The 25,326-nt window shown below is 47.1% G+C and overlaps 1 protein-coding gene across 2 annotated transcripts in view; it reads right to left on the bottom strand.

Moving 5' to 3' along the window:
- Positions 1 to 25,326, bottom strand: part of dctn4 (dynactin 4) — a 59,837-nt gene that overhangs the window by 20,670 nt on the left and 13,841 nt on the right. Inside the window, exons 3-10 of one of the 2 annotated variants that reach the window (XM_085996011.1) lie at positions 24,204 to 24,382; positions 21,707 to 21,750; positions 17,392 to 17,499; positions 14,640 to 14,660; positions 8,540 to 8,613; positions 6,937 to 7,049; positions 4,154 to 4,263; positions 1,124 to 1,197 (exon numbers count right to left, since the gene is read on the bottom strand). In XM_085996011.1, coding sequence (XP_085852137.1) covers positions 1,124 to 1,197; positions 4,154 to 4,263; positions 6,937 to 7,049; positions 8,540 to 8,613; positions 14,640 to 14,660; positions 17,392 to 17,499; positions 21,707 to 21,750; positions 24,204 to 24,382 — 723 coding nt within the window. The remainder of the gene's footprint in view (positions 1 to 1,123; positions 1,198 to 4,153; positions 4,264 to 6,936; positions 7,050 to 8,539; positions 8,614 to 14,639; positions 14,661 to 17,391; positions 17,500 to 21,706; positions 21,751 to 24,203; positions 24,383 to 25,326) is intronic. The other variant, XM_085996012.1, reaches the window with a different exon arrangement.

The raw sequence follows: 25,326 nt of genomic DNA, 5'->3' as shown, positions 1-25,326 counted from the left end.
AGTAGATTGGCGGTTAGGATCAGATCAGCCATGATCTTATTGAATGGCAGAGCAGGCTCGAGGGGCCGATTGGCCTACTCCTGCTCCTATTTCTTATGTTCCTATCTCTGGGCCATTTCTGTTGGGTGCGAAAAGTCACTAAATAAATATGGGTATTTTCCCTTGCATAAAACTTTTCTGTGAACATTAAATGGCCTTTAGACTCAAGAGGAGTTTAAAATTATGAAAGGATGTGACAGAGTAGATAAAAGCAGATCGTTTCCAGTGACTGAGCGGGGTCTAGAATAAAGGGACATCAATGTAAGATTAAATGAAAGATTTAGGACACAGAGCAGGAGAAACTTTCTACACAGAGTTGGGAGGCTGTGGAATGTACCACTGATTGAAGCAGAGACCATGGCAACATTTAACAATCGGTTAGATAGGTGGTCGGAGGAAAGGGGGGGGGGGGGGTGGAGAGAAGGACGGAGGAAGGGGGGTAAGAACGGGGGGAATAATAAATAAAATTCTGACAGGACTGGACACACTAGATGCAGGAAGGATGTTCCCAATGGTTGGGGAGTCCAGAACCAGGGGTCACAGTCTAAGGATAAGGAGTAAGCCATTTAGGACAGAGATAAGGAGGAATTTCTTCACCCAGAGAGTGGTGAACCTGTGGAATTCTCTACCACAGAAGGCAGTAGAGGCCAATTCATTAAATATATTCAAGAAGGAGTTAGATATATTTCTTAAGGCTAAAGGGATCAAGGGATATGGAGAGAAGGCAGGGACAGGGTACTGAATTTGGATGATCAGCCATGATCTCATTAAATGGCGGAGCAGGCTCGAGGGGCCGAATGGCCTACTCCTACTCCTGTTTCGGGGAAAGGGCGGGGGGGGGGGGAGGGGGAGAAGAACAGGGGAATGTTGGAACAGGATGGGCACATGGGATTAGGAATACTGCTCATATGGAGGATAAACAGGACAGACTGTTTCCGTCTTATGATCTCTATGTAACTTAGATAACAAGTGCAGCCGTGAGTTTTTAATTACAAACTTTTAAGGCCAGACTTCAGTTTCTGCCCCAATGAACAGCACAGCATTGAATCGAAGGCCAGGTCTCAGCTCGAAGAGCCATACTCACACAGCCACCAGCTGAATCTTGAACTTGATGGAGGTGGGGTTGAACTCGGGCTTGCTCAAGTTGTGTTCACATTTCTGCAGTGTTGGGTTGATGGGGGTGGGGGGGGGGGGGGGGGGGGGGAGAAAAAAAAGAGTAAAATTACAAAATCAAACTGACGTTTCACAAGCAAGATCTCCAAGACCAACAATTTCCTGTTTTCAAAATTACATTTTATAGCTCTGACTGGATATCCCGCACACAGGATTAGAAATGATTTGGTTCATTTTAAACTACAATTGTTGACGTGTTTGGGTTCTTTACGACAATCCGACGGCTACGTGCTCACTATTACTGATAACCAGCTTTATTTATTTCCAGATTTATTTATTTTTTTATAAACTGAACTGGGATTTGAATGATCTCCACCAAATATCTATCCAGTTCTTCCTCGAGCCTCCCAGCCCCAGAACTCAATGTTCTCCTGACCCTGGCTCTCGTGAGCCCTCCCCTCTCTCCACTCCACCATTGATCGCAAAGCCTTGGGTCGCCTGAGTCCTGCGCTCTGAAATTCCCTCAGTCTCATCACCACCGTTTCAAAAAACAAACCGCAAAACCCATTACTTTGACTAAGCTTTTAGTCACTCCTCCTCATCCCTCCCCTTTTCTATCTGATCTGTTTTCCATAGGAACAGGAGGAGGCCATTGAGCCCCTCGAGCCTGTTCCGCCATTCAGTGAGATCACGGCTGATCTGCGACCTAACTCCATCCACCCGCCTTTGCCCCATATCCCTCAATACCTTTGGTTAACAAAAATCTATCAATCTCAGATTTAAAATTAACAATTGATCTAGCATCAATTGCAATTTGCAGAACAGAGTTGTGTGTGTATATAGAAGCATTTCCTAATTTCACTCTTGAAAGGTCTGGCTCTAATTTTTAGACTCTGCCCCCTGGTCCTAGACTCCCCAACCAGCGGAAATAGTTTCTTTCTACCTACCCTATCTGTTCCCCTTAATATCCTGAAAACTTCAATCAAATCCCCCCCTTAACCGTCTAAATTCTAGGGAATACAACCCTAGTTTGTGTAATCTCTCCTCGTAACTTAACCCTTGGAGTCCGGGTATCATTCTGGTAAACCTACGCTGCACTCCCTCCGAGGCCAATCTATCCTTCCTAAGGTGTGGTGCCCAGAACTGCTCCCAGTGCTCCAGGTGTGGTCTAACCAGGGTTTGTACAGCTGCAGCATAACTTCTACCCCCTTGTACTCTAGATAAAAAGGCCAGCATCCCAGTAGCCTTTTTGATTATTTTCTGTACCTGTTCATGACATTTTAATGATCTATGTACCTGAACACCAACCCCCCCCCCCACCCCGCCCAAGTCTCTTTGGACCTCCACTGTTTTTAGCCTTTCACCATTTAGAAAGTACCCTGTTCTCTCCTTTTCAGGTCCAAAGTGGGTGACCTCACATTTGCTTACATTGAAATCCATTTGCCACAGTTTTGCCCATTCAATTAATCTATCAATATCCCTTTGTAATTTATGCTTTTATCTGCACTGCTTACAATGCCGCCTATCTTTGTGTCATCGGCAAATTTGGATATATGACTTTCTATGTGATCATCTAAGTCATTAATAAATACATATGCCTTCCGTGAAGCATTTTTTTTTTAACGTTAAGGGTATGATTTTGCCAGGACTGGAGAATTTTAGCTATGAGGAAAGATTGGAGAGGCTGGGGTTGTTTTCTTTGGAACAGAGGAGGCTGAGGGGAGATCTAATTGAGGTGTATAAAATTATGAGGGGCCCAGATAGAGTGGATAGGAAGGACCTATTTCCCTTAGCAAGGTCAACAACCAGGAGGCATAGATTTAAAGTAATTGGTAGGAGGTTTAGGGGAGAGTAGAGGGGAAATTTCTTCACCCAGAGGATGGTTGGGGCCTAGAACTCACTGCCTGGTCAAGGCAGAAACCCTCATCGCATTTAAAAATTACTTGGATATGCACTTGAAGTGCCGAAACCTACAGGGCTACAGACCAAGAGCTGGGAAGTGGGGTTAGGCTGGATTAACTCTTTCGGCCGGCACGGACATGATGGGCCGAATGGCCTCCTTCTGTGCCGTACATTTCTATGATTCACTGCCACTTCACTTCCAGGAATGCCCCATTCTCTCAGACAACATTTACACCTGCTCTGCACCCATCTTTGCTTCCTTTACTTGTCCCATTATCACCCCTTTTGCCTTCCACCATCATCCTCTGTGTCAGTTAATCACTCCTTCTCTCCAACCTATCGCAGACCTTCTCCTTTACATATACTTAGTATTTACAGCAGAGAAACAGACCGCTGAGCCCAAATGGTCCATGCTAGTGTTTCTGCGTCACACGAGCCTCCGGCCACCCCTCTCTTCATCTAACCGTACCCTTGTTCTTTTGCTGCCCTCCCTCCCTTTCCCTGGCTCTGTACTGGCTTAAATGCTGTTCATCCCCAACACCTTCCTGTTCTGAAGAAAGGTCATCGACCTGAAACGTTAACTCCGTTTCTCTCTCCACAGATGCTGCCTGACCTGCTGAGCTTTTTCAGCATTTCCGGTTTTCATTTCAGCGTTAAACATCTGTCCTGGGAGTGTTTGATCCTAACAAAAGCTGTTTCCCCCTGGCTGGAGAGTCTAGAACCAGGGGTCACCGTCTCAGGATAAGGGGCCGGCCATTTAGGACTGAGATGAGGAGAAATTTCTTCACTCAGAGGGTGGTGAATCTTTGGAATTCTCTACCCCAGAGGGCCGTGGAGGCTCAGTCGTTGAGTGTATTCAAGGCTGAGAGCGATAGATTTTTTAGATCTTAAGGGAATTAAGGGATATGGAGATAGTGCAGGAAAGAGGAGTTGAGGTAGAAGATCAGCCACGATCTTATTGAATGGCGGAGCAGGCTCGAGGTGCCGTATGGCCGATTCCTGCTCCCAATTCTTATGTTATGTTCTTCAAAATGCTTACATATGCGCCCCCTGCTTCTTAATAGGCAAACCCTGCCCCCCACAACCCCCCCAGACCTACCCGGCAACGCAGCGAGCGCTTTATCAGGAGGTGCTTGTGCTTTGGGTGCAACTGGGAAGCACAGATTGGTTGAAAGTCGGGCTGCAACAGTCGCTGGTGAAGGGTGGTCACTGCAGGGATCAAAACAAAGAGACAGATTATTCCACAAACTGGGGGGGGGGGTGGGGGGAATACACCAACCCCCTTCATTCACTCGTTACTTAATAGGCACTGGGTCAGAGGCCGTTCATCCTGTCTGAGATCAGGCTGAAGATAGCTTTCCTTTGGCCATTTTAACCCACCAATTTATCATAAAGAATTCACATAGCATCTGCGATGCTGATCCATCAGCCCAGCTGGTAAAGAAGCGCAGGTACTGAACCTCTGAGTCGCCAGGTTTTGATTGCCAGATTGTGCAGAGTTGGTGCAGGGACTGGGCTCAGCAAGACTGGATTGGGAAGCGAGTAGTGCTTCACTCTCGATCACTACCCTTGGGGGGTGTGGGCGAAAGTGCAAGTGGGTGTGCGCTGGGCGAGGGCAGGATGAGACGCCGCGGTGTGTCCACACTGGACAAGGATCAGGATCAGACTGCGGCCCGATTTTTTTATTTTTTGGAGTGTGCGGCCCCTTTAAGTTTCACGCATGCATTGGAAAAGGCGGTCCCGGGCCACGCGGGACTGACAGAGGGAACCTTGCTCTGCGCTGTGTCCACACTGGGCAAGGGCAAGATCAGACAGGTGATGCCTCATGGTCAAGGTGATGCTTCACTCACTGTCCAGTCCAGGCTCGCGCAGGATAGAAGGTGCCTGGTGGAGGTGGTGAAAAGCCACATGGTGCCTGCGGAACCGCCCCTCCACGGGGGTGAAGGCGAGATACAAAAAGCCCAGACAAGTTGCTCTTTGACCCTCAGCTCTTGCACCGTAAAGCATCACCAACACCTGCCAGCATGGGAACAAAATATTGACTATAGATCCACCCCCACTGCAACATTCACCAGCATTACAGCCTGCTCCTGCTGGGTAAGATTTCAGCACACTGCTACACCACATATAACAAGAGAACTATTTTCTAAAATGTAGCTCTCTTCCCATCTCAAGTGTCAGCCGTGGCTCAGTGCAGCCCTCTGGCCGGAGTCAGACGGTTGTGGGTTCAAGCCCCTCTTCAGGACTCGAGCACATAATCCAGGCTGGCACTGCAGTGCAGTACTGTGCGAGAGTGCTGTATTGTCAGCCGCTAGCCTTGGGACAACTGAGGCTCCCCTGTCTGCCTGTTCTGGTGCTCTCCCGGTTGGAGGTTAAAGATCCCATGGGATTAACTGAGGAGCAGGGCTCTCTCACAACCAACAGCACATTCCTGGGATGTGGGCGTCGCTGGCAAGGCCAGCATTTATTGCCCATCCCTAGTTGCCCTTGAGAAGGTGGTGGTGAGCCGCCTTCTTGAACCGCTGCAGTCCGTGTGGTGAAGGTACTCCCACAGTGCTGTTAGGGAGGGAGTTCCAGGATTTTGACCCAGCGACGATGAAGGAATGGCCGATATACTTCCAAGTCGGGATGGTGTGTGACTTGGAGGTGGTGGTGTTCCCATGTTCCTGCTGTCCTTGTCCTTCTAGGTGGTAGAGGGCACGGGTTTGGGAGGTGCTGTCAAAGAAGCCTTGGCGAGTTGCTGCAGTGCATCTTGTAGATGGTGCACACTGCAGCCACGGTGCGCCGGTGGTGAAGGGAGTGGATGTTTAAGGTGGTAGATGGTACACACTGCAGCCACGGTGCGCCGGTGGTGGAGGGAGTGGATGTTTAAGGTGGTGGATGGTACACACTGCGACCACGGTGCGCCGGTGGTGAAGGGAGTGGATGTTTAAGGTGGTAGATGGTACACACTGCAGCCACGGTGCGCCGGTGGTGGAGGGAGTGGATGTTTAAGGTGGTGGATGGTACACACTGCGACCACGGTGCGCCGGTGGTGAAGGGAGTGGATGTTTAAGGTGGTAGATGGTACACACTGCAGCCACGGTGCGCCGGTGGTGGAGGGAGTGGATGTTTAAGGTCATTCGCCTCTCTGCCGATTGTGGGACCTGTTGCTGTGCACACGCTGACTGCTGCATTCACCGACAAAGACAAGCGACTGCGGATCAAAGCGATGGCAAGGACGCTGGGCTGGCCTGGGACACAATGTAGATAACGAAGAGTTATTTCCCTCAAGGCACCGACTGTTGCCAGTGTTTAACTGAAAAGTCATCGGCAGCCCACCGATACTTCACCCAAGTGACTGCTCCCGTCAGCAGACTGAGACCCCGTGCTGGAGAGCATCAAAAAAAACAGTCTGGGCCAACGTCAAAAAAAACGGCCACCTTCTAGCAGCAATCGTGGGCTGACTGATTTCTTGCCTCACCCCTTCCCCTCCATTTCCCTAGCCCCAGGACACCAAGAACTACAACGCCTCCGCCCACATGCAAGGGATCATCAGCCAACTCACCAAACACAGGGGACTGAACCTGGACCAGTCTAGTCTGATTGGCTCACTACCACATCTGGCAATGCACTTACGCAGCAAGACAGCGAGGGGGGAGGGGGGGGGGAGGAAAGTCAATGTGCACGGATTACTATCATGTGGGATCATCATTTGATTTTGGCCGGATTATTGTACCACAAACATCTGTCTGCAAAGATGCTATCAGTGAAGTCAACATTATTCCATCAGAAGGAATAATAATGTACTTGCATTAAAGTTAGTTATACAATCAGCCAGATTATTATTGAATTCCATGTTTAGTACGTAGTGCATGTGTCCCAACTTGGCTTGGTTTTTACCCTCTGTCAGGTTCAGGGCTCTGGTGTAGTAATCCTCTGGAAGCGGCTCCACTTCCTCCAACGGCTGGGCAAGCTCGATCTTGATCTCCTTGTGGTCATCGGCTTCTTTCAGCCTGGAAAACAGGATGAGGAGCAAGAAACCCAGTCAGCCGCGGGGCCAAATTTTAACTCCCTCCTCTGCCGAAGGCTCTGCGCTCGCCGAAGGGCCACGACGGGGCCGAAAGGTCTCCTTTCTATGGAGATTTAGGGTCGTTATTTTCACCGGCGCCCTTGAGTAATTGCCCCAAGTGGTCAGCCGTGGCTCGGTGGGCAGCACCCTCGCCTCCGAGTCAAGACCCACTGCGGGGACTTGAGCACAAAAATCCATGCCGACATTCCCAGTGCAGTGCTGTGGGAGTGCCGCACTGTCGGAGGTGCCGTCTTTCGGATGAGACGTTAAACCGAGGCCCCGTCTGCGCTCTCAGGTGGATATAAAAGATCCCACGGCACTATTTCGAAGAAGAGCAGGGGAGTTATCCCCAGTGTCCTGGCCAATATTTATTCCTCAACCAACATCACTAAAGAGCAGATTATCTGGTCATTATCACATTGCTATTTACGAGAGCTTGCTGTGTGCAAATTGGCTGCTGCAGTTTCTGCATTACAAGTGACTACACTCAAAGTACTTACAGGAAACTCTCGTTTAAACGGCACCTAAATATCCGGAATTCTCTATTACCCGGCAAAATTCGCACTCTGAAAACAACACCTCAATAACCGGCAATGTTGCCGAGTCCGAGTCTCCCGCGGTGGCCGAGTTAGTCAGTGGGGGTAGTTCTCCAAACTGCCACTACTCGGCTTCTTGGCGCTGTCGGAAGTCGGAACGCCTCAATAACAGGAGTCTGACTCTCCCGCGCTGCCGGCAGTCTCTTCTATCCGCCATTTTACAGGGGTACTGTGTGTCTCCCACGCTGCTGATAGTCATTGCATTGCATGACCCTCAACTGGCAGTACTGTACTTAATCAAGCATCTTCCACCATCCAGTTAACACAACATTCTGTAGGTGAGTACCCAATTACTGTATACTGCACATTTCTTGAATTTTTTATTTTTCTTTGTTAAAAATAGCCTTGGTAGATAACCCTCTCCGTCATCCGGAATTTTTGATCAACCGGCAACACGCCGGTCCCGTCGGTGCCGGATACCAAAGAGTTTCCTGTATTTGATCATGGGGGCATCACAGCCAGCCCCGATACGTCCTCACTTGTCCATACCCTGTACAGGAGGAGTCACTGGATAGTGGCCAGAAGCAAGAACCAAGGTGCTTTTTAACCCCCCCCCGCCCCCCACCTCTCTCCTGGCCCCCGCAGGATCCTTGCCAAAGGGCTTTGGGGCCAACTTCAGCCTCCTGCTGCTTTCCTGGCTGCGAAGATCCCAGTCAGCGCGGGCCAAGGAGCGAACCTGGGCTGTACCTTGCGCTAGTGGCAAGCTGTCTGCAGAATCAAACACCTCGCCACCAGCGTACCTCGGCCCACGGCCCGAAGAGCCGGCCGTTTCTGCAGCGAGAACGCGCGGAGCGGGCCCCCGTCTCAGCAGCTACACCACGTCCAGCAATATACTTACGTCGACCCAGAAAGGGCGATGATAGGGGCTCCAGATCGCTGCCGCTGCAGTCTTGTGCCTAGGCCGTACTTGTCCTGAAATAAAATGCAACGAAATCACACAGGGCATCTCTGAGCTTATTTTTTAATTCATTCACGGTATGTGGGCGTCGCTGGCAAGACCAGCATTTATTGCCCATTCCTCGAGAAGGTGGTGGTGAGCCTGGCGTCACAAAGGACAGACCGGGTAAGGACAGCAGGTTTCCTTCCCTAAAGGAAGGGCATTAGTGAACTGGATGGGCAGTTCCATGGTCACCATTACGCAAATTAGCATTTTATTCCAGATTTATTAATTAACTGAATTTAAATTCCCCAGCTGCCGTGGTGCGATTTGAATTTTCCGGATTAGTCCAGGCTGGATTACCAATCCAGTAACATAACCACGATGCTATCGTTACTTGTAAGGTTACGACATGGAACTCTGGAACAGTTAATGACCAACTTGATTAATAAGATTTATACACACTGTCATCAAGTAAAGCGTTAACAGAAGGTGTGTGAAATGGTCAAACTGTGTCCACTCAAGCAGAGCGAAGTAACCAGCAATACGACGACAGATTCTGCCCTTCTAAGCCACGGTTATAGCCCACGGGTATTTTGAGCTATTTGAACACTTGGGCAGAGTATTTCGGACAATATCAAAGGCAGTGCTCCCACTGAGGTGCGCGCGGCTGAGCGGTAATCTAAAAGGTCCCACACAGTCCATTCACCGGCTTTTCCACAGTATTACATTGGATATACGGCACAGAAACAGGCCATTCGGCCCAACCAGTCCATGCTGGTGTTTATGCTCCACTCGAGCCTCCTCCCGTCTTTCCTCATCTAACTCGACCACCATAACCCTCTATTCCCTTCTCCCTCATATGCTTGTCCAGCCTCCCCTTAAATGCATCGATACTATTCGCCTCAACCACTCCCTGTGGCAGCGAGTTCCACATTCTCATCACTCTCTGGGGAAAGAAGTTTCTCCTGAATTCCCTATTGGATTTCTCGGTGACTATCTTATATTGATGGCCTCTAGTTATGCTCTTCCCCACAAGTGGAAACATTCTCTGTATCCACTCTATCAAAACCTTTCATAATTTTAAAGACCTCTATTAGGTCACCCCTCAGCCTTCTTTATTCAAGCAAAAAGAGACCCAGCCTGTTCATCCTTTCCTGATATGTATACCCTCGCATTTCTGGTATCATCCTTGTAAATCTTCTCTGCACCCTCTCCAGTGCCTCTATATCCTTTTTATAATATGGCCACCAGAACTGTACGCAGCGCTCCAAGTGTGGTCTAACCAAGATTCGATACAGGTTTAGCATAACTTCCCCACTTTTCAATTCTCTCCCTCTAGAAATAAACCCTAGTGCTTGGTTTACTTTTTTTATGGCCTTGTTAACCTGTGTTGCTACTTTTAGTGATTTGTGTATTTGTACTCCGAGATCCCTTTGTTCCTTTACCCCGCCTAGACTCGCACCTTCCAAGTGATAAGTGAGCTCCCTATTCTTCCTACCAAAATATAATACCTCACATTTATCTGTGTTGAACTTCATTTGCCAATTATTTGTCCATTCTTCAAGTTTATTAATGTCCTCTTGTAATTTGTTGCAGTCCTCCTCAGTATTGACTATCCCCCCCAATTTGGTGTCATCCGCAAATTTAGAAATTGTATTTTTGATTCCAAAGTCTAAATCGTTAATGTAAATTGTGAACAGCAGTGGTCCCAGCACTGATCCTTGTGGAACACCACTACCCACCTTCTGCCACTGTGAATAGCTACCCTTTACTCCGACTCTCTGCTTTCTGTCCTGAAGCCAGCCAGCAATCCATTCTGCTACTTGTCCCCTGACTCCGCATTCTCTGACCTTGTTCATCAGTCTATTATGGGATACCTTATCAAAGGTCTTTTGAAAATCTAGATAAATTACATCTACTGCATTACCCTTGTCTACTCTCTCTGTTACCTCTTCAAAAAATTCAATAAGGTTGGTCAAACAAGACTTACCCTTTTGAAATTCATGTTAACTATTCATTATTGGGCCGGATATTCAGATTCCTACGGATGTGTACGGGCTGTGTACCCACCCGTAGGGACATTGGAAATGCCGGTTTCAGGCGTGCACTGCGCATACGCTGGAAACCAGCATTTCCGATCTGTCAAGAAAGCTCTCGACAGATCCTCCGGCTGCCCGGGAGAAGGGCCTCTGGGAGCGGAGAGTTCCGCTTTTTGGAGACCCTCCACCCACAGAAAACCCTTACAATTCTTGTGCCTGGTAAAAGCAGGCGTAAGGCCTGCTTTTACCAGGATAAGAGTTTAAAAAAAGTTTTAAATTTTTTTTTTTTTTTTTTTAATTTCCACTGATTTATCATTTAAAAATACTTTTTTTTAAAGTTTCTTTTTAGCCCTGTAAAAAACTTCAATTATTTTTTTGAAAAATTTAAAGTTTTCTTTAAAATAGTTAATTTATTGTACTTTCAAGTCATTTTAAAAATGTGATTTAAAAAAAAATTTATTTAAAGTTTTACAGGAACCTCTCGATTTACTGGCACCTAAACAACCGGAAATCTCTGTTAACCGGCAAAATTCAGGAGTAGGTTCAGGTAAGTTTTACTTCATATTAGTGGCCGTTCCTGGATCTGTGGCCGTGTAACCAGGGTTCCTGCACCTGTTGCTAAGCAACAGGGACGCCTGGATCTTGTGGCCGGGGTTCCTGCACCTGTTGCTAAGCAACAGGGAAGCCTGGATTTGTTGCTGTGTACGGAGCTCTCGTACCTTTTACTATACCTCTCTGTAATCCGGACTTTTTGATAAACCGGCACCGACGAGTTTCCTGTACTATGTTTTGGGGGTGATCTCCATTCATATATTTGACAGGTCTTCCTGTCAAATGTATGAAGGGAGATTCCCTTCTTTGATTGGCTCCCCATGGCCCACGTGGTCCCAGGGACGCTGCGAACTACCTGCACACCGGCAGTTTGGAGAGGCCCAGCATCGGAATTGTGCGCCTCCCGGGAGCCCTCAGGTAAGGACGCAGATTTTTCCAGATCGCAGGCCTCCGCCCGTGGAAGGCCTGCGATCGGAAAATACGGGCCATTACATTTTTGGTTTCTAGATGTTCTTCTATTTTCTCCTTTAGTAAGGATTCCATTATTTTTCCTACCACCGATGTTAAGCTGACTGGTCTATAATTCCTTGGACATGTTTTATCTCCCTTCTTAAATATCGGTATGATGTTAACTATCCGCCAGTCCTCTGGCAGTACACCTTTTTCTAATGAATTATTAAATATGTGTAGTAATGCCTCCGATATTTCTTCTCTAGATTCTTTTAAAATGTGTGGATGCAATCCATCCAGACCATCCTCTTGAGTTTGATTAATTTATTTTATATCCCCTTTTTTTAAATGCACTTATCTCATTACTCTCATCATCCAATGTCATGTCCACCTGTCTATCTCCCTGGTAAATACTGAAGCAAAATAATTATTCAATATTCTGCCATCTCTCTATTGTTACCTGCGGTATTATTCTGACAATCCCTTAATGACCCTATTCCCATCCCAACCTTCCTTTTTTTATTGATGTGCCTATAAAATATTTTACTATTTTGTTTTATGTTCCTTGACAACTTCATTTCATAGTTCCTCTTTGCCTCCCCAATTGTTTTTTTGGCTTCTCATCTAATCTTTTCATATTCTCTCTTATCATGCACTCATGTGTACTTAATGTATGCCTCTTTCCTTACCCTCAATTGTTCCCTTATGGCTTTATTCATCCATGGAGTCTCATTATTGTTTAGTTTGTTCTCTCCTTTTAGCAGAATATATTTTTCCTGCACTCTGTTGAACACAGTTTTAAATGTTTCCCATTGCTGTTCTACATCATTGTTTGCTAATATTGTTGCCCTTTTTTTTCCTAAGTTCTATTCTCAGCCCCTTAAAATCAGCTTTTCTCCAATCTATTAATCTGGTTTTCGTCATACTTATGTCCTTCTCAATTATCATCTTAAAGCGTATTATATTATGGTCACTATTGCCTAGATGTTCCCCTACCTTTACTTTCTTATCTACTCTGGTTCATTCCCCATTACTAGATCCAATAGCAAATCCTCCCCTGTTGGGCTTTTTACATATTGGGTTAGAAAGGAGTCCTGTACACATTGTAGAAACTGCATTCCCTTCTCCCCTTTACCTTCCTCTTCTGTCCAATTAATATCGGGGTAGTTGAAATCTCCCATAATTATTATTCTATGTTTTTTACTCATTTCCCTAATTTGTCTGCATATTTCTTCCTCCACCTCCCTTCCACTATTAGGTGATCTGTAGACTACGCCTATTAGTGTGATTAATCCTAGATTATCTTTTATGTCTATCCATATGGATTCTATTTTTGTCTTGCTGATTTCGGCATCAATTTTTTCTACTGCCATTATGTTATCCCTAATAAATACAGCTACTCCACCTCCCCTTTTCCCCTCCCTATCTTTTCTAAATATGTTATACCCTGCAATGTTTAATTACCAATCCTGATTTTTCTGTAACCGTGTCTCAGTAATCCCCATTATGTCTGGTTCCTACCAACGTTATGATTGCCTCCAGCTCCCCTGTTTTATTACGGACACTGTGTGCATTGCTGTACAGACAGTTTAACTCATTTTTAATAGGATTTCCTCTCACTTTATGTTTAACCATCTTTTTAGACTTCTGTTCTATAACACTATTTATTCCCTTGCCATGAATGTCCTCCCTTACTTTATTCTTTCCTATGCGCTCTCTTCCTGTTTTGTTTATATTTAGGCTGGTTATGTTTCTTGTAGATCCCTCCCCCCATCTTACTAGTCTAAAGCCTTTGCCACTTCCCTATTTACCCTTTCCGCTAGGACACGGGTCCCTTCGCGGTTCAGGTGGAGTACGTCCCATCGGTACAGCTCCTTCCTGTCCCAGAACTGGTGCCAGTGTCCCATGAAAAGTAACCCTTCTTTCCCACACCAGCTCTTTAGCCACGTGTTAATTCTCCCGATCCGTCCGCTTCTATGCCAATTTTGCACGTGGCTCGGGCAATAATCCAGAGGTTATGTGCAGAAATTTAAAGGGACTGCACAGTAAAAGCAACAGGCCGCGCAGGTCAAAGCGCAGCTCTCAGGGAACACTGATCAAAGGATATTATCACGAGCACAATTTGAGTTTGAAAGGGCAAAATCTAAAATTATCCCAGTGGGAATCTCCCGCGGTTCAAATGGACTCGCTACAGCAATTTTTTACGCTCATTGTACTTAACAGCACAGCAGGCAAATTAGCATCAGTATGATTTTACACCAGCGTATTGATTACCAAGACATTAAGTGAGCTCTGACATGCATTCACAGACACTTCCTTATTAAAATATACATACATATTGATTACATGTACCATTGGATGCACGTATCGATTATAAACACACATGCATATAACAGATTGCATACACATGCACATTATATACACACACACGTTGATTACATGCATGTTATATATACACAAACATACATACAAAGAAACTACAGATTGGTAAAGCTGATGACCAAAGTCTATTTCAATGCCACACCAATAAAAATTTAGACAATCCCAAATCCATAATAATTTATAAAGGCTAACAGTCCTAAAAACTTGAGTTGCAAAATATTGCAAATCTCTCCCTCCCACCAAAGTGCACTGTAAGCTGTGCGGCCGCGCGGCGCTCTGCAGCCCCCGCGCAGCCGGCTCACTGGTTTTTAAGTGGGAAAAACCGCGCATGCGCGGTATTCTGAATGGGCCCCACAGCACCTTAAAGGGGCCGCGCACCCAAAAAAAAATTAAAGGGAAACATTGCCACCTCCCCCATCCTCCCTGCAGCACTCCTGCTTGATGAAGGCGGTAAATTTCTAAAGCTTGACCGAGCTTGTCATCAGTTCAACCTTCTTCCCCAAGTTTAAGCCAAGGGCATCCCCGCCTCTTGAACCATCGCTGACCCTAGTAAAAAGCCCGACAGTGTCAACTTGGATTCCCGATGTACGAGACAGACAGCAACAGCGGGTAACTGAATGCAGTAACTAACTCACCACCACATGTATAGTGTGCGTCTGCACACCCCGAGCGGCAGCAATAGCGAGACAAAAAAACAAAATCAATCAGCAGTTAAGACAGTGCAATTAACATGTGCGACCTAAACAAGCTATGAGGAAAGATTGGAGAGGCTGGGGTGAGGTGTATAAAATTATGAGGGGCCTAGATAGAGTGGATAGGAAGGACCTATTTCCCTTAGCAGAGGTCAATAACCAGGGTGCATGGATTTAAAGTAATTGGTAGAAGGATTAGAGGGGAGTTGAGGAGAACTTTTTTCCCCCCAGAGGGTGGTGGGGGTCTGGAACTCACTGCCTGAAAGGGTGGGAGAGGCAGAAACCCTCATCACATTTAAAAAGTACTTGGATATGCACTTGAAGTGCCGTAACCTACAGGGCTACGGACCAAGAGCTGGAAAGTGGGATCAGGCACAGACACCATGGACCGAATGGCCTCCTTCTGTGGGTTTTTACGACAATCCGGTAGTTTCATGGTCCCTAGCTTTACATTCCAGATTTATTTAATTAACTGAATTTCAATTCGCCAGCTGCCGTGGTAGGGATTTGAACTCGCGTCTCCGGATCACTAGTCCAGGCCTCTGGATTACTAGTCCAGTAACATAACCACTATGCTACCATGCCCGCACAGGAGGCCACCATTCAGCCCATCGTGCCTGTGCCGGCTCTTTGAAAGAGCTCTCCAATTAGTCCCACTCCCCCCTGCTCTTTCCCCGTAGCCCTGCAAATTTTTTCCTTTTCAAGTATTTATCCAATCCCTTTTTAAAAGTTACTATTGAATCTGCTTCCACCGCCCTTTCAGGCAGCGCGTTCTTGATCATAACTCGGTGCGTAAACAAAATTCTCATCCGCCCGCTGGCTTTTTTTTTTTGATATAGGTAAAGTTTAGCAAAGTTTTCCAAAAGGTTTCAAAGACTTTTTACACCAACATTTAAAAAAAAATTAATTAAAAGGTTACAGGGAAAGTGGACAGCTCTTTCAGAGAGACGGCAGAGGCACGATGGGTCGAATGGCCTCCTTATGTGCTACAGGATTCCAGGATGCAATGCCGGAACAGGCTCGAGGGGCTGAATAACACCTGCGGAGCGAGCACTTGATGCCGACACTGGATAGCTTTAATGGGGCATTGGTTCATTCGTCAGTGTTGCATCCCTCCCTCAGCTCATGACTCTTGGTAGAGGGGCTCCATATCGACGACAGTACCGCCATCAATGAAGTGTTCACCGAATCAGTCTTTACAGCATAGACGGAGGGCGCGTGACCCATCGTTCTGGTGCTGGGCTGTGAACTGGAGATAACATATAAGATCACGGCTGATCTTCGACCTCAACTCCACTTTCCCGCTCGATCCCCATATCCCTCGATTCCCCTAGAGTCCAAAAATCTAGTGATCTCAGCCTTGAATATACTCAACGACTGAGCATCCTTTGGGGTAGAGAATTCCAAGATTCACAACCCTCAGTGAAGAAATTCCTCCTCATCTCAGCCCTAAATGGCCTTCCATACTTCCGTTAGCCCCATTATTCTTGTGGTAGCTGGCCCTTTTCAGAATGCACATGCCTTGTGCGGTGATGAAATTGGGTGGAAAATGATTTAATGCAGTTCTTTTCTTATCTGATATGACTGCTCCTCAGCCGTTACCTTAAGGCTGATTGTGATCAACAAAAATGCTCCTTAAAAGGGAAGGAAAATGGGGTGGCACACCCCAACAGTTTAGTATTTTGCACATCACATCATAGAACCGTAGGAGGTTACAGAACAGAAAACAGTCACCGTGTTGTGGTATTACTGCATTACAGAGTCATTTCACCACTTGCCTTTCCACGGCAGATTTCTTGCAAAGGGGAAACTGAAAAGGTTGGAGGAGGACTGGAGACTTCTCAGTCAGCCTCTGAAAGCAGGGAGCGAGTTAGCAAGGTAGATGGAGAGTCGAGGCTGAAGGAATGCCCACCAAAGGGGGAGCAGCGGGGAACAAGGAGTAGCCAACACATATAGCCAGGAGATTGCGAGGATAGGGTCAGGCAAACCCAAGGAACAGGAGGAGGCCATTCAGCCCATCAAGCCTGTTCTGACATTCAATTCGATCATGGTTGATCTATTCCTCAACTTCATTTACCCTCCTTTGACCCACATGCCTCGATACCCTTACCTAACAAAAATGCATCAATCTCAGTCTTGAAAATTTCAATTGCTCCACAGCTTTTGGGGGAAGAGAGTTCCAGATTCCTACTACACTTTGTGGGAAGGATTTGTAAGCGAGGATGAGGATCCTGAAGTTACCTCGCTGGGGCACGGGGATCGAGTCATAGAATCATAGATGCTTACGGCACAGAAGGAGGCCATTGGGCCCAATGTATCTGTGCCGGAGTTAAGCAGAGCTGAAGGAAGAGCAGGACTTTGTGCGGGTAAAGACACAGACTACAGCGTTTTGAATGAGTTATAATGTGTAGGGCGGAGAGTGACTTGGAGAAGCCAAGCCTCGAGGCGATAGAGGCACACACTGGAGATTGTGGGCTGCGGGGGAGGGGGACAGAGGGCGGTCTGCCCGGTAAGCAGAGGAGCCGCGGGAAGAAAGCTCAGCTCAGAGTCGAGCGCTATGTCCAAGTCCAGCACCTCCTGATGCAGACAGGGAGATTAATGCAGTCAAGGCCAAAGGTCATAGGTGCCAATGCTGCCCTTCCCGTTTCCTTCGCCAATTCAGCAAACATGCAGGATTCCTTAGCAGAGAACTCACAGAAAAGGCAAGTGGCATGTAGTTTCTGCGTCTAACCAGCTTCTTCCGATCGCGTTCAATCTTCTCTCTCTGCGCCAGTTGGTGATAATACTCCAGCAATTTATTGATCTGTTGAGGGAGGTGGATAAATAAACACAGCTTAGAACCTTTCACTTACAGCATTTTAACTCCCCGTACCTCCAACTCAAATTCCCAGTCAGAACTGAATGTTGAAACAAATGAAGAATTTGCAGATAACTCATTTGCTGTATCACGAAAACAACCCCAGTCTGATCTTAGTTCGTGTACAGGAGCAAGGATGTCTTGCTGCAGTTGTACAGGGCCTTGGTGAGACCACATCTTGAGTATTGTGTGCAGTTTTGGTCGCCTTATCTGAGGAAGGGTGTTCTTGCCATGGAGAGAGTGCAGCGAAGATTCACCAGACTGATACCTGGGATGGCAGGAATGACGTATGAGGAGAGATTGGGTCGATTGGGCTTATACTCGCTGGAGTTTAGAAGAACGAGAGGGGATCTCATTGAAACTTATAAAATTCTAACAGGACTGGACAGACTAGATGCAGGAAGGATGTTCCCGATGGTCGGGGAGTCCAGAACCAGGGGTCACAGTCTAAGGATAAGGGGTAAGCCATTTAGGACTGAGATGAGGAGGAATTTCTTCACCCAGAGAGTGGTGAACCTGTGGAATTCTCTACCACAGAAGGCAGTTGAGGCCAATTCATTAAATATATTCAAGAAGGAGTTAGATATATTTCTTAAGGCTAAAGGGATCAAGAGATATGGGGAGAAGGCAGGGACAGGGTACTGAGTTTGGATGATCAGCCATGATCTCACTGAATGGCAGAACAGGCTCGAGGGGCCGAATGGCCTACTCCTGCTCCTATCTTCTATGTTTCTATTACAAAACACTAGTTAATAAGAACTTTGCAACTAAACTCTTTGATCATTCTTGCTTCATGTACTAGTACACATTGCTGCAGTGGTTATGTTAAGCCAGAGAATGCCAGTTCAAATCCCACCAAGGCACTTTGAGAATCTGGAATTCAGTTTTAAAAAATCTGGAAATAAAAATCTGGCCACGAAGCAGTCAGATTGTCAGAAAACTCAGCTGGTTCACTAACGCGCCTTTAGGGTCCTCACCCGGTCTGGGCCTATACGTGACTCCAGTCCCACGCCAACATGGCTGACTCAACGGCCCTCTGAAGTGGCCGAGCAAGACACAGAGTTGTATCAAAACCGCCACCAGCGGTTCAAGGTGGTGCTCCAGCACCACCTCAGGGCAACTAGGACATAGAAACACAGAAGGCAGGAGTAGGCCATTCGGCCCCTCGAGCCTGCTCCGCCATTCAATGCGATCACGGCTGATCATCCAAATTCAGTACCCGGTCCCTGCTTTCTCCCCATATCCCTTGATCCCTTTAGCCTTAAGAAATATATCTAACTCCTTCTTGAATATATTTAATGAATTGGCCTCAACTGCCTTCTGTGGTAGAGAATTCCACAGGTTCACCTCTCTCTGGGTGAAGAAATTCCTCCTCATCTCTGTCGTAAATGGCTTACCCCTTATTCTTAGACTGTGACCCCTGATTCTGGACTCCCCGACCATCGGAAACATCCTTCCTGCATCTAGTCTGTCTAGTCCTGTTAGAATTTTATAAGTTTCAATGAGATCCCCTCTCATTCTTCTAAACTCCAGTGAATATAAGCCCAATCGGCCCAATCTCTCCTCATACGTCATTCTTCATACGGGGAATAAATGCCGGCGACACCCACATCCACAGGACAAATTTTCAAACAACATTGGGCTTTTTCCAGAGTTCCGACTCCCAGTCTACCATACGAGAAGGCTTGACATATGTTTGATGCGGTAAGGAAGCAGGGCATTCAGTAAGTTCCACTGCACAAGACCCACTGGGCATATCAGGAGACCGAATGATAAAATTAAACCGACGCTAGCTCTCCCAGTGGCTCAGCTGGTCAAGGCAGCAAGTACGGTGGGGCTGAAGAACGCAGACCACAAGGTCTCAGGGTCAATCCTCAGGCTGTGTGCAGTCAGCTGATCCGCGTTTTAGAGTCGATGCTACAATTCACCTCAGTTACCCCGGGATAGGTGGGGGGTGGGGCAAGTAAAATTAGCCAGCGCTCCAGATTGCTATCCAGTGATTCCTGTTGGAAAGGGTGAGGACAGTATCCAGCTGGGCTTTGGTGCCCCTTCCGCCCACCATATCCTTGGTTGAAGAGTCTGACAATCAAGGATAGTCAGCATGGATTTGTTAAGGGAAGGTCGTGTCCGACAAACTTGACTGAATTTTTTTTGAGGTGGTAACAAGGAGGGTAGATGAGGGTAGTGCGTTTGATGTAGCGCATATGGACGTTAGCAAGGCTTTTGATAAGGTTCCACATGGCAGACTGGTCACAAAGTTAAAAGCCCATGGGATCCAGGGCAAAATGTCATGTTGGATTCAAAACTGGCTCGGAGACGGGAAGCAGAGGGTAATGGTTGATGGGTGTTTTTGTGACTGGAAGGCTGTTTCCAGTGGGGTTCCGCAGGGCTCAGTACTAGGTCCCTTGCTTTTTGTGGTATATATCAATGATCTAGACTTGAATATAGCGGGTATGATTAAGAAGTTTGCAGATACTAAAATTGGTTGTATGGTTGATACTGAAGAAGGAAGCTGTAGACTGCAGGAAGATATCAATAAATTGGTCAGGTGGGCAGAACAGTGGCAAATGGAATTCAATCTGGAGAAGTGTGAGGTAATGCATTTGGGGAGGGCTAACAAGGAAAGGGAATACACATTAAATGGTAGGACACTGAGTAGTGTAGAGGAACAAGGGACCTTGGCGTGTATGTCCACAGATCCCTGAAGGTATCAGGCCAGGTAGATAAGGTGGTTAAGGTGGCATACAGAATGCTTGCCTTTATTAGCTGTGGCATCGAATACAAGAGCAGGGAGGTTATGCTTCAACTGTATAAAACACTAGTTAGGCCTCAGCTAGAGTACTGCGTGCAGTTCTGGTCACCACATTACAGGAAAGATGTGATTGCACTAGAGAGGGTACAGGGGAGATTTACAAGGATGTTGCCGGGGTGAGAGAATCTTAGCTATGAAGAAAAACAGGATAGGCTGGGTTTGTTTTCCTTGGAACAGGGGAGACCTTATTGAGGTGTATAAAATTATGAGGGGCCTAGATAAAGTGGATAGAAAGAATCTATTTCCCTTAGCAGAGGGGTCAAAAACCAGGGGGCACAGATTTAAAGTAATTGGGGGAATGTTTAGAGGGGATTTGAGGGGAAATTTCTTCACCCAGAGGGTGGTGGGGGTCTGGAACTCACTGCCTGAAAGGGTGGTAGAGGCAGAAACCCTAACCACATTTAAAAAGTACTTGGATGTGCACTTGGGATGCTGTAACCTACAGGGCTACGGACCAAGAGCTGGGAAGTGGGATTAGGCTGGAGAGCTCTTTGTTGGCCGGCGCGGACACGACGGGCCGAATGGCCTCCTTCCGTGCTGTAACTTTCTAACGATTCGATGAATACTTAGTGACTAGGCTCGTGCTCTTGGGTGCAGCCAATAACCATGAATCATAGAAATTTACGGCACAGAAGGAGACCATTCGGCCCATCGTGACCGTGCCGGCCGACAAAGAGCTCTCCAGCCTAATCTCACTTTCCAGCTCTTGGTCCGTAGCCCTGCAGGTTACGGCACTTCAAGTGCATATCCAAGCACTTTTTAAATGTGATGAGGGTTTCTGCCTCTACCACCATTTCAGGCAGTGAGTTCCAGACCCCCACCACCCTCTGGGTGAAAAAAGTTCTCAACTCCCCTCTAATCCTTCCACCAATTACTTTAAATCTGTGCCCCCTGGTTACTGACCGCTCTGCTAAGGGAAATAGGTCCTTCCTATCCACTCTATCGAGGCCCCTCAAAGTTATACACCTGAATTAAATCTCTCCTCAACCTCCTCTGTTCCAAGGAAAACCACCCCAGCCTATCCAATCTTTCCTCATAGCTAAAATTCTCCAGTCCTGGCAACATCCTTGTAAATCTCCTCTGCACCCTCTCTAGTGCAATCACATCTTTCCTGTAATGTGATGACCAGAACTGCACGCAGTACTCTAGCTGAGGCCTAACTAGTGTTTTATACAGTTCAAGCATAACCCCCCTGCTCTTGTATTCTATGCCTCATCTAATAAAGACAAGAGACCGTATCCCAGCATTAGCTGGTAACTTCAGGAAAGAGGTGGCAGGAAAAACCCAATGCAACGCTACGTGATTTTTCATTTGTCAGTGTGTTCGGACCACGACACTCACCCGCTGGGTATGAAGGTTCTCTGGTTCTTGCCACCCTCCGCTGGCTGAAAGAGAAGGAACACGATTAGCACACGTCACAAGACGTTACAAATGTAGAAATGCGCAGAAAGGGTGGGAGAGGAGGAGGCGGCCAATGAGGGCAGCATATCAAGCCGAGCCTCCAGAAAGAACTTGCATTTCTATAGCGCCTTTCACAACCTCAGGACGTCCCAAAGCGCTTTACAGCCAATCAAGTACTTTTGAAGTGTCGTCACTGTTACAATGTTGGAATCGCGGCAGCCAATTTGCGCAGAGCAAGATCCCACAAACAGCAATGTGATAATCTGTTTGTGATGTTGCTTGAAGGATAAATATTGGCCAGGACACCGGGGAGAACTCCCCATCTCTTATTCAAATAGTGGCCATGGGATCTTTTACATCCACCTGAGGGGGCAGATGCGGCCTCAGTTTAATGGCTCCTCCAAAAGACGGCACCTCCGACAGTGCAGCACTCCCTCGGTACTGCACTGGAGTGTCAGCCTTGATTTTTTGTGCTAAAGACTCTGGAGTGGGACTTTCTAACTCAGACGCGAGAATGCAACCATCGTGTACTCCAAAGCCCGGGTGCAGATCGGGTTGCAGTACGGGTGTAAGAGAGCAAAGCTACAGAGGTGGTAGGGCGGTGGTCCTGGTCGGGGACTGGATGTCAGAACTCGGGACTGAGCAGAGCGCTGATGCTGCACTTAACTGGGCTCAGGCTCAGCAATTCCTTTTCTTTTTAAAGTATAAAGTAACGGGTTAAAAATGTGTAAAGTAATAGCAATGATACCTATGGAACAACTTTGCATTTACGTAGCACATGAAGCGTAAAAACATCTCAAAGACACATCACAGATGAGAAATTTAGAGAACTTTAGCGATGAGGAAAGATTGGATAGGCTGGGGTTGTTTTCTTTGGAACAGAGGAGGCCGAGGGGAGGTTTAATTGAGGTGTATAAAGTTATGAGGGGCCTGGATAGAGTGGATAGGAAGGACCTATTTCCCTTAGCAGAGGGGTCAATAACCAGGGGGCATAGATTTAAAGTAATTGGTAGAAGGATTAGAGGGGAGTTGAGGAGAAATGTTTTCACCCAGAGGGTGGTGGGAGTCTGGAACTCACTGCCTGAAAGGGTGGTAGAGGCAGAAACCCTCATCACATTTAAAAAGTACTTGGATATGCACTTGAAGTGCTGTAACCTACAGGGCTACGGACCAAGAGCTGGAAAGTGGGATTAGGCTGGATACCTCTAACGGCCGGTACAGACACGATGGGCCGAATGGCCTCCTTCTGTGCCGTAAATGTCTATGATTCTATGAAGACATGTGGAAAATGGATGTTGACACATCCAGGGAGGGACCAAGAAAGCTTAGTCAGGGAGGTCAGTTTTAAAGGAAGAGAGAAGGATGGAAAGGTAGAGAATCCCAGAATCTATTCAGGGTTCAAATTTGTCCTCGGAGCAGAATAATGGCAGCAGGTAATGAACGCAGTTAGTGGAGGGGCCCGATATTATTCCTCCTGCTCCCCCTCCAGATTCTCCGTTTGGAGATACGACAGAGTCTTGCAGCACAGGAGGAGGCCATTCGGCCCGTCATGCCTGCTCTTCGAAAGAGCTGTCTACATCGAAACATAGAAGATAGGAGCAGGAGTAGGCCATTCGGCCCCTCGAGCCCGCTCCGCCATTCAATGAGATCATGGCTGATCATCCAAATTCAGTAGCCTGTCCCTGCTTTCTCCCCATATCCCTTGATACCTTTAGCCTTAAGAAATATATCTAACTCCTTCTTGAATATATTTAATGAATTGGCCTCAACTGCCTTCTGTGGTAGAGAATTCCACAGGTTCACCACTCTCTGGGTGAAGAAATTCCTCATCTCAGTCCTAAATGGCTTACCCCTTATCCTTAGACTGTGACCCCTGGTTCTGGACTCCCCCGCCATTCGGAACAGCCTTCCTGCATCTAGTCTGTCTAGTCCTGTTAGAATTTTATACGTTTCAATGAGATCCCCTCTCATTCTTCTAAACTCTAGCGAATATAAGCCTAATCGACCCAATCTCTCCTCATACGTCATTCCTGCCATCCCAGGTATCAGTCTGGTGAATCTTCGCTGCACTCCCTCCATGGCAAGAACATCTTTCCTCAGATAAGACGACCAAAACTGCACACAATACTCAAGGGGTGGTCTCACCAAGGCCCTGTACAACTGCAAGACATCCTTGTTCCTGTACAAGAATCCTCTCGCTATGAAGGCCAACATACCATTTGCCTTCTTAACCGCCTGCTGCACCTGCATGCTTACCTTCAGCGACTGGTGCACAAGGACACCCAGGTCTCGTTGCACTTCCCCTTCTCCCAATCTATTGCCATTCAGTTAATAATCTGTCTTCCTGTTTTTGCCACCGAAGTGGATAACCTCACATTTGTCTAGTTTCATCCCACTGTGGCCTTGCCACTCATCCAGTTGAGTCAACTCTACTTACCCACAGATTTGTCCGCCATGCCGACATCCCTGGAGGTCCAGCGGCAGAAGCCGCAGGCCAGGTAGTAAGCCTTCTTCATTGTGGTCTTTGCTGGGTCGTCGGGGAGGGGCGCTGGGACGTTGGTCGCTCTTGTGGAGAGAGTATGCATGCAGCTCGGGCAGTCAAAACAATTAGCGCACCTACGGGGCACAAACAACCATTAGACGACCTATAAACAGCAGGCATTAAGCCAACCTTGATATCAATTCCAGCAAAACTCCAAACCTAAGGCAATCTTTTTTTTTTATTCGTTTATGGGATGTGGGCGTCACTGGCAAGGCCAGCATGTTTTGCCCATCCGTAGTTGCCCTTGAGAAGGTGGTGGTGAGCCGCCTTCTTGAACCACTGCAGTCCATGAGGTGAAGGTACTCCCACAGTGCTGTTAGGGAGGGAGTTCCAGGGTTTTGATCCAACGACGATGAAGGAACGGACGGTATATTTCCAAGTCAGGATGGTGTGTGACTTGGAGGGAACTTGGAAGTGGTGGTGTTCCCACGGTGCCTGCTACCCTTGTCCTTCTAGGTAGTAGAGGTCGCGGGTTTGGGAGGTGCTGCCGAAGAAGCCTTGGCGAGTTGCTGCAGTGCATCTTGTAGATGGTACACACTGCAGCCACAGTGCGCTGGTGGTGGAGGGAGTGAACGTTTAAGGTGGTGGATGGGGCATGAATCAAGCAGGCTGCTGTGTGAAGGAATATGCCATATTCAGAAAAATACACCATCCTATGAAAGAATTTTGACTTTATTGAAACATGACAAACTGGGCTTGGAAATGTAAAAGCCTCAACAATCTAAAGCTGTGAACAGCATACAGGATATTGAGATAAGATAAGTTGTTGACACTGAGACAATAGCCTTAATGAAACAGTAGGTTAGAGGTTCCAGAAAAACTGAAGCCTTGGAAAGAACACAATGTTATACCCTGTTTAGGTGTCTTAAACCAACACTTCGGAAAGAATCACATAAAATTAAAGAAACATATGCCTTCATAAAAATAACATCAAATGAAACACGGAGACACGAGTCTGTAATACAACCAGTTGAGGTAACTAAGACGACAATGCTGCAACCAGCTGAGGTGTTCTAAA

The sequence above is a fragment of the Somniosus microcephalus genome, chromosome 8 (genome assembly GCF_052327205.1).
Source record: "Somniosus microcephalus isolate GS21.2 chromosome 8, FLI_Smic_1.0, whole genome shotgun sequence".
In the NCBI taxonomy this organism is placed as follows: domain Eukaryota; kingdom Metazoa; phylum Chordata; class Chondrichthyes; order Squaliformes; family Somniosidae; genus Somniosus; species Somniosus microcephalus.
This window is presented reverse-complemented; position numbering and strand designations above follow the sequence as displayed.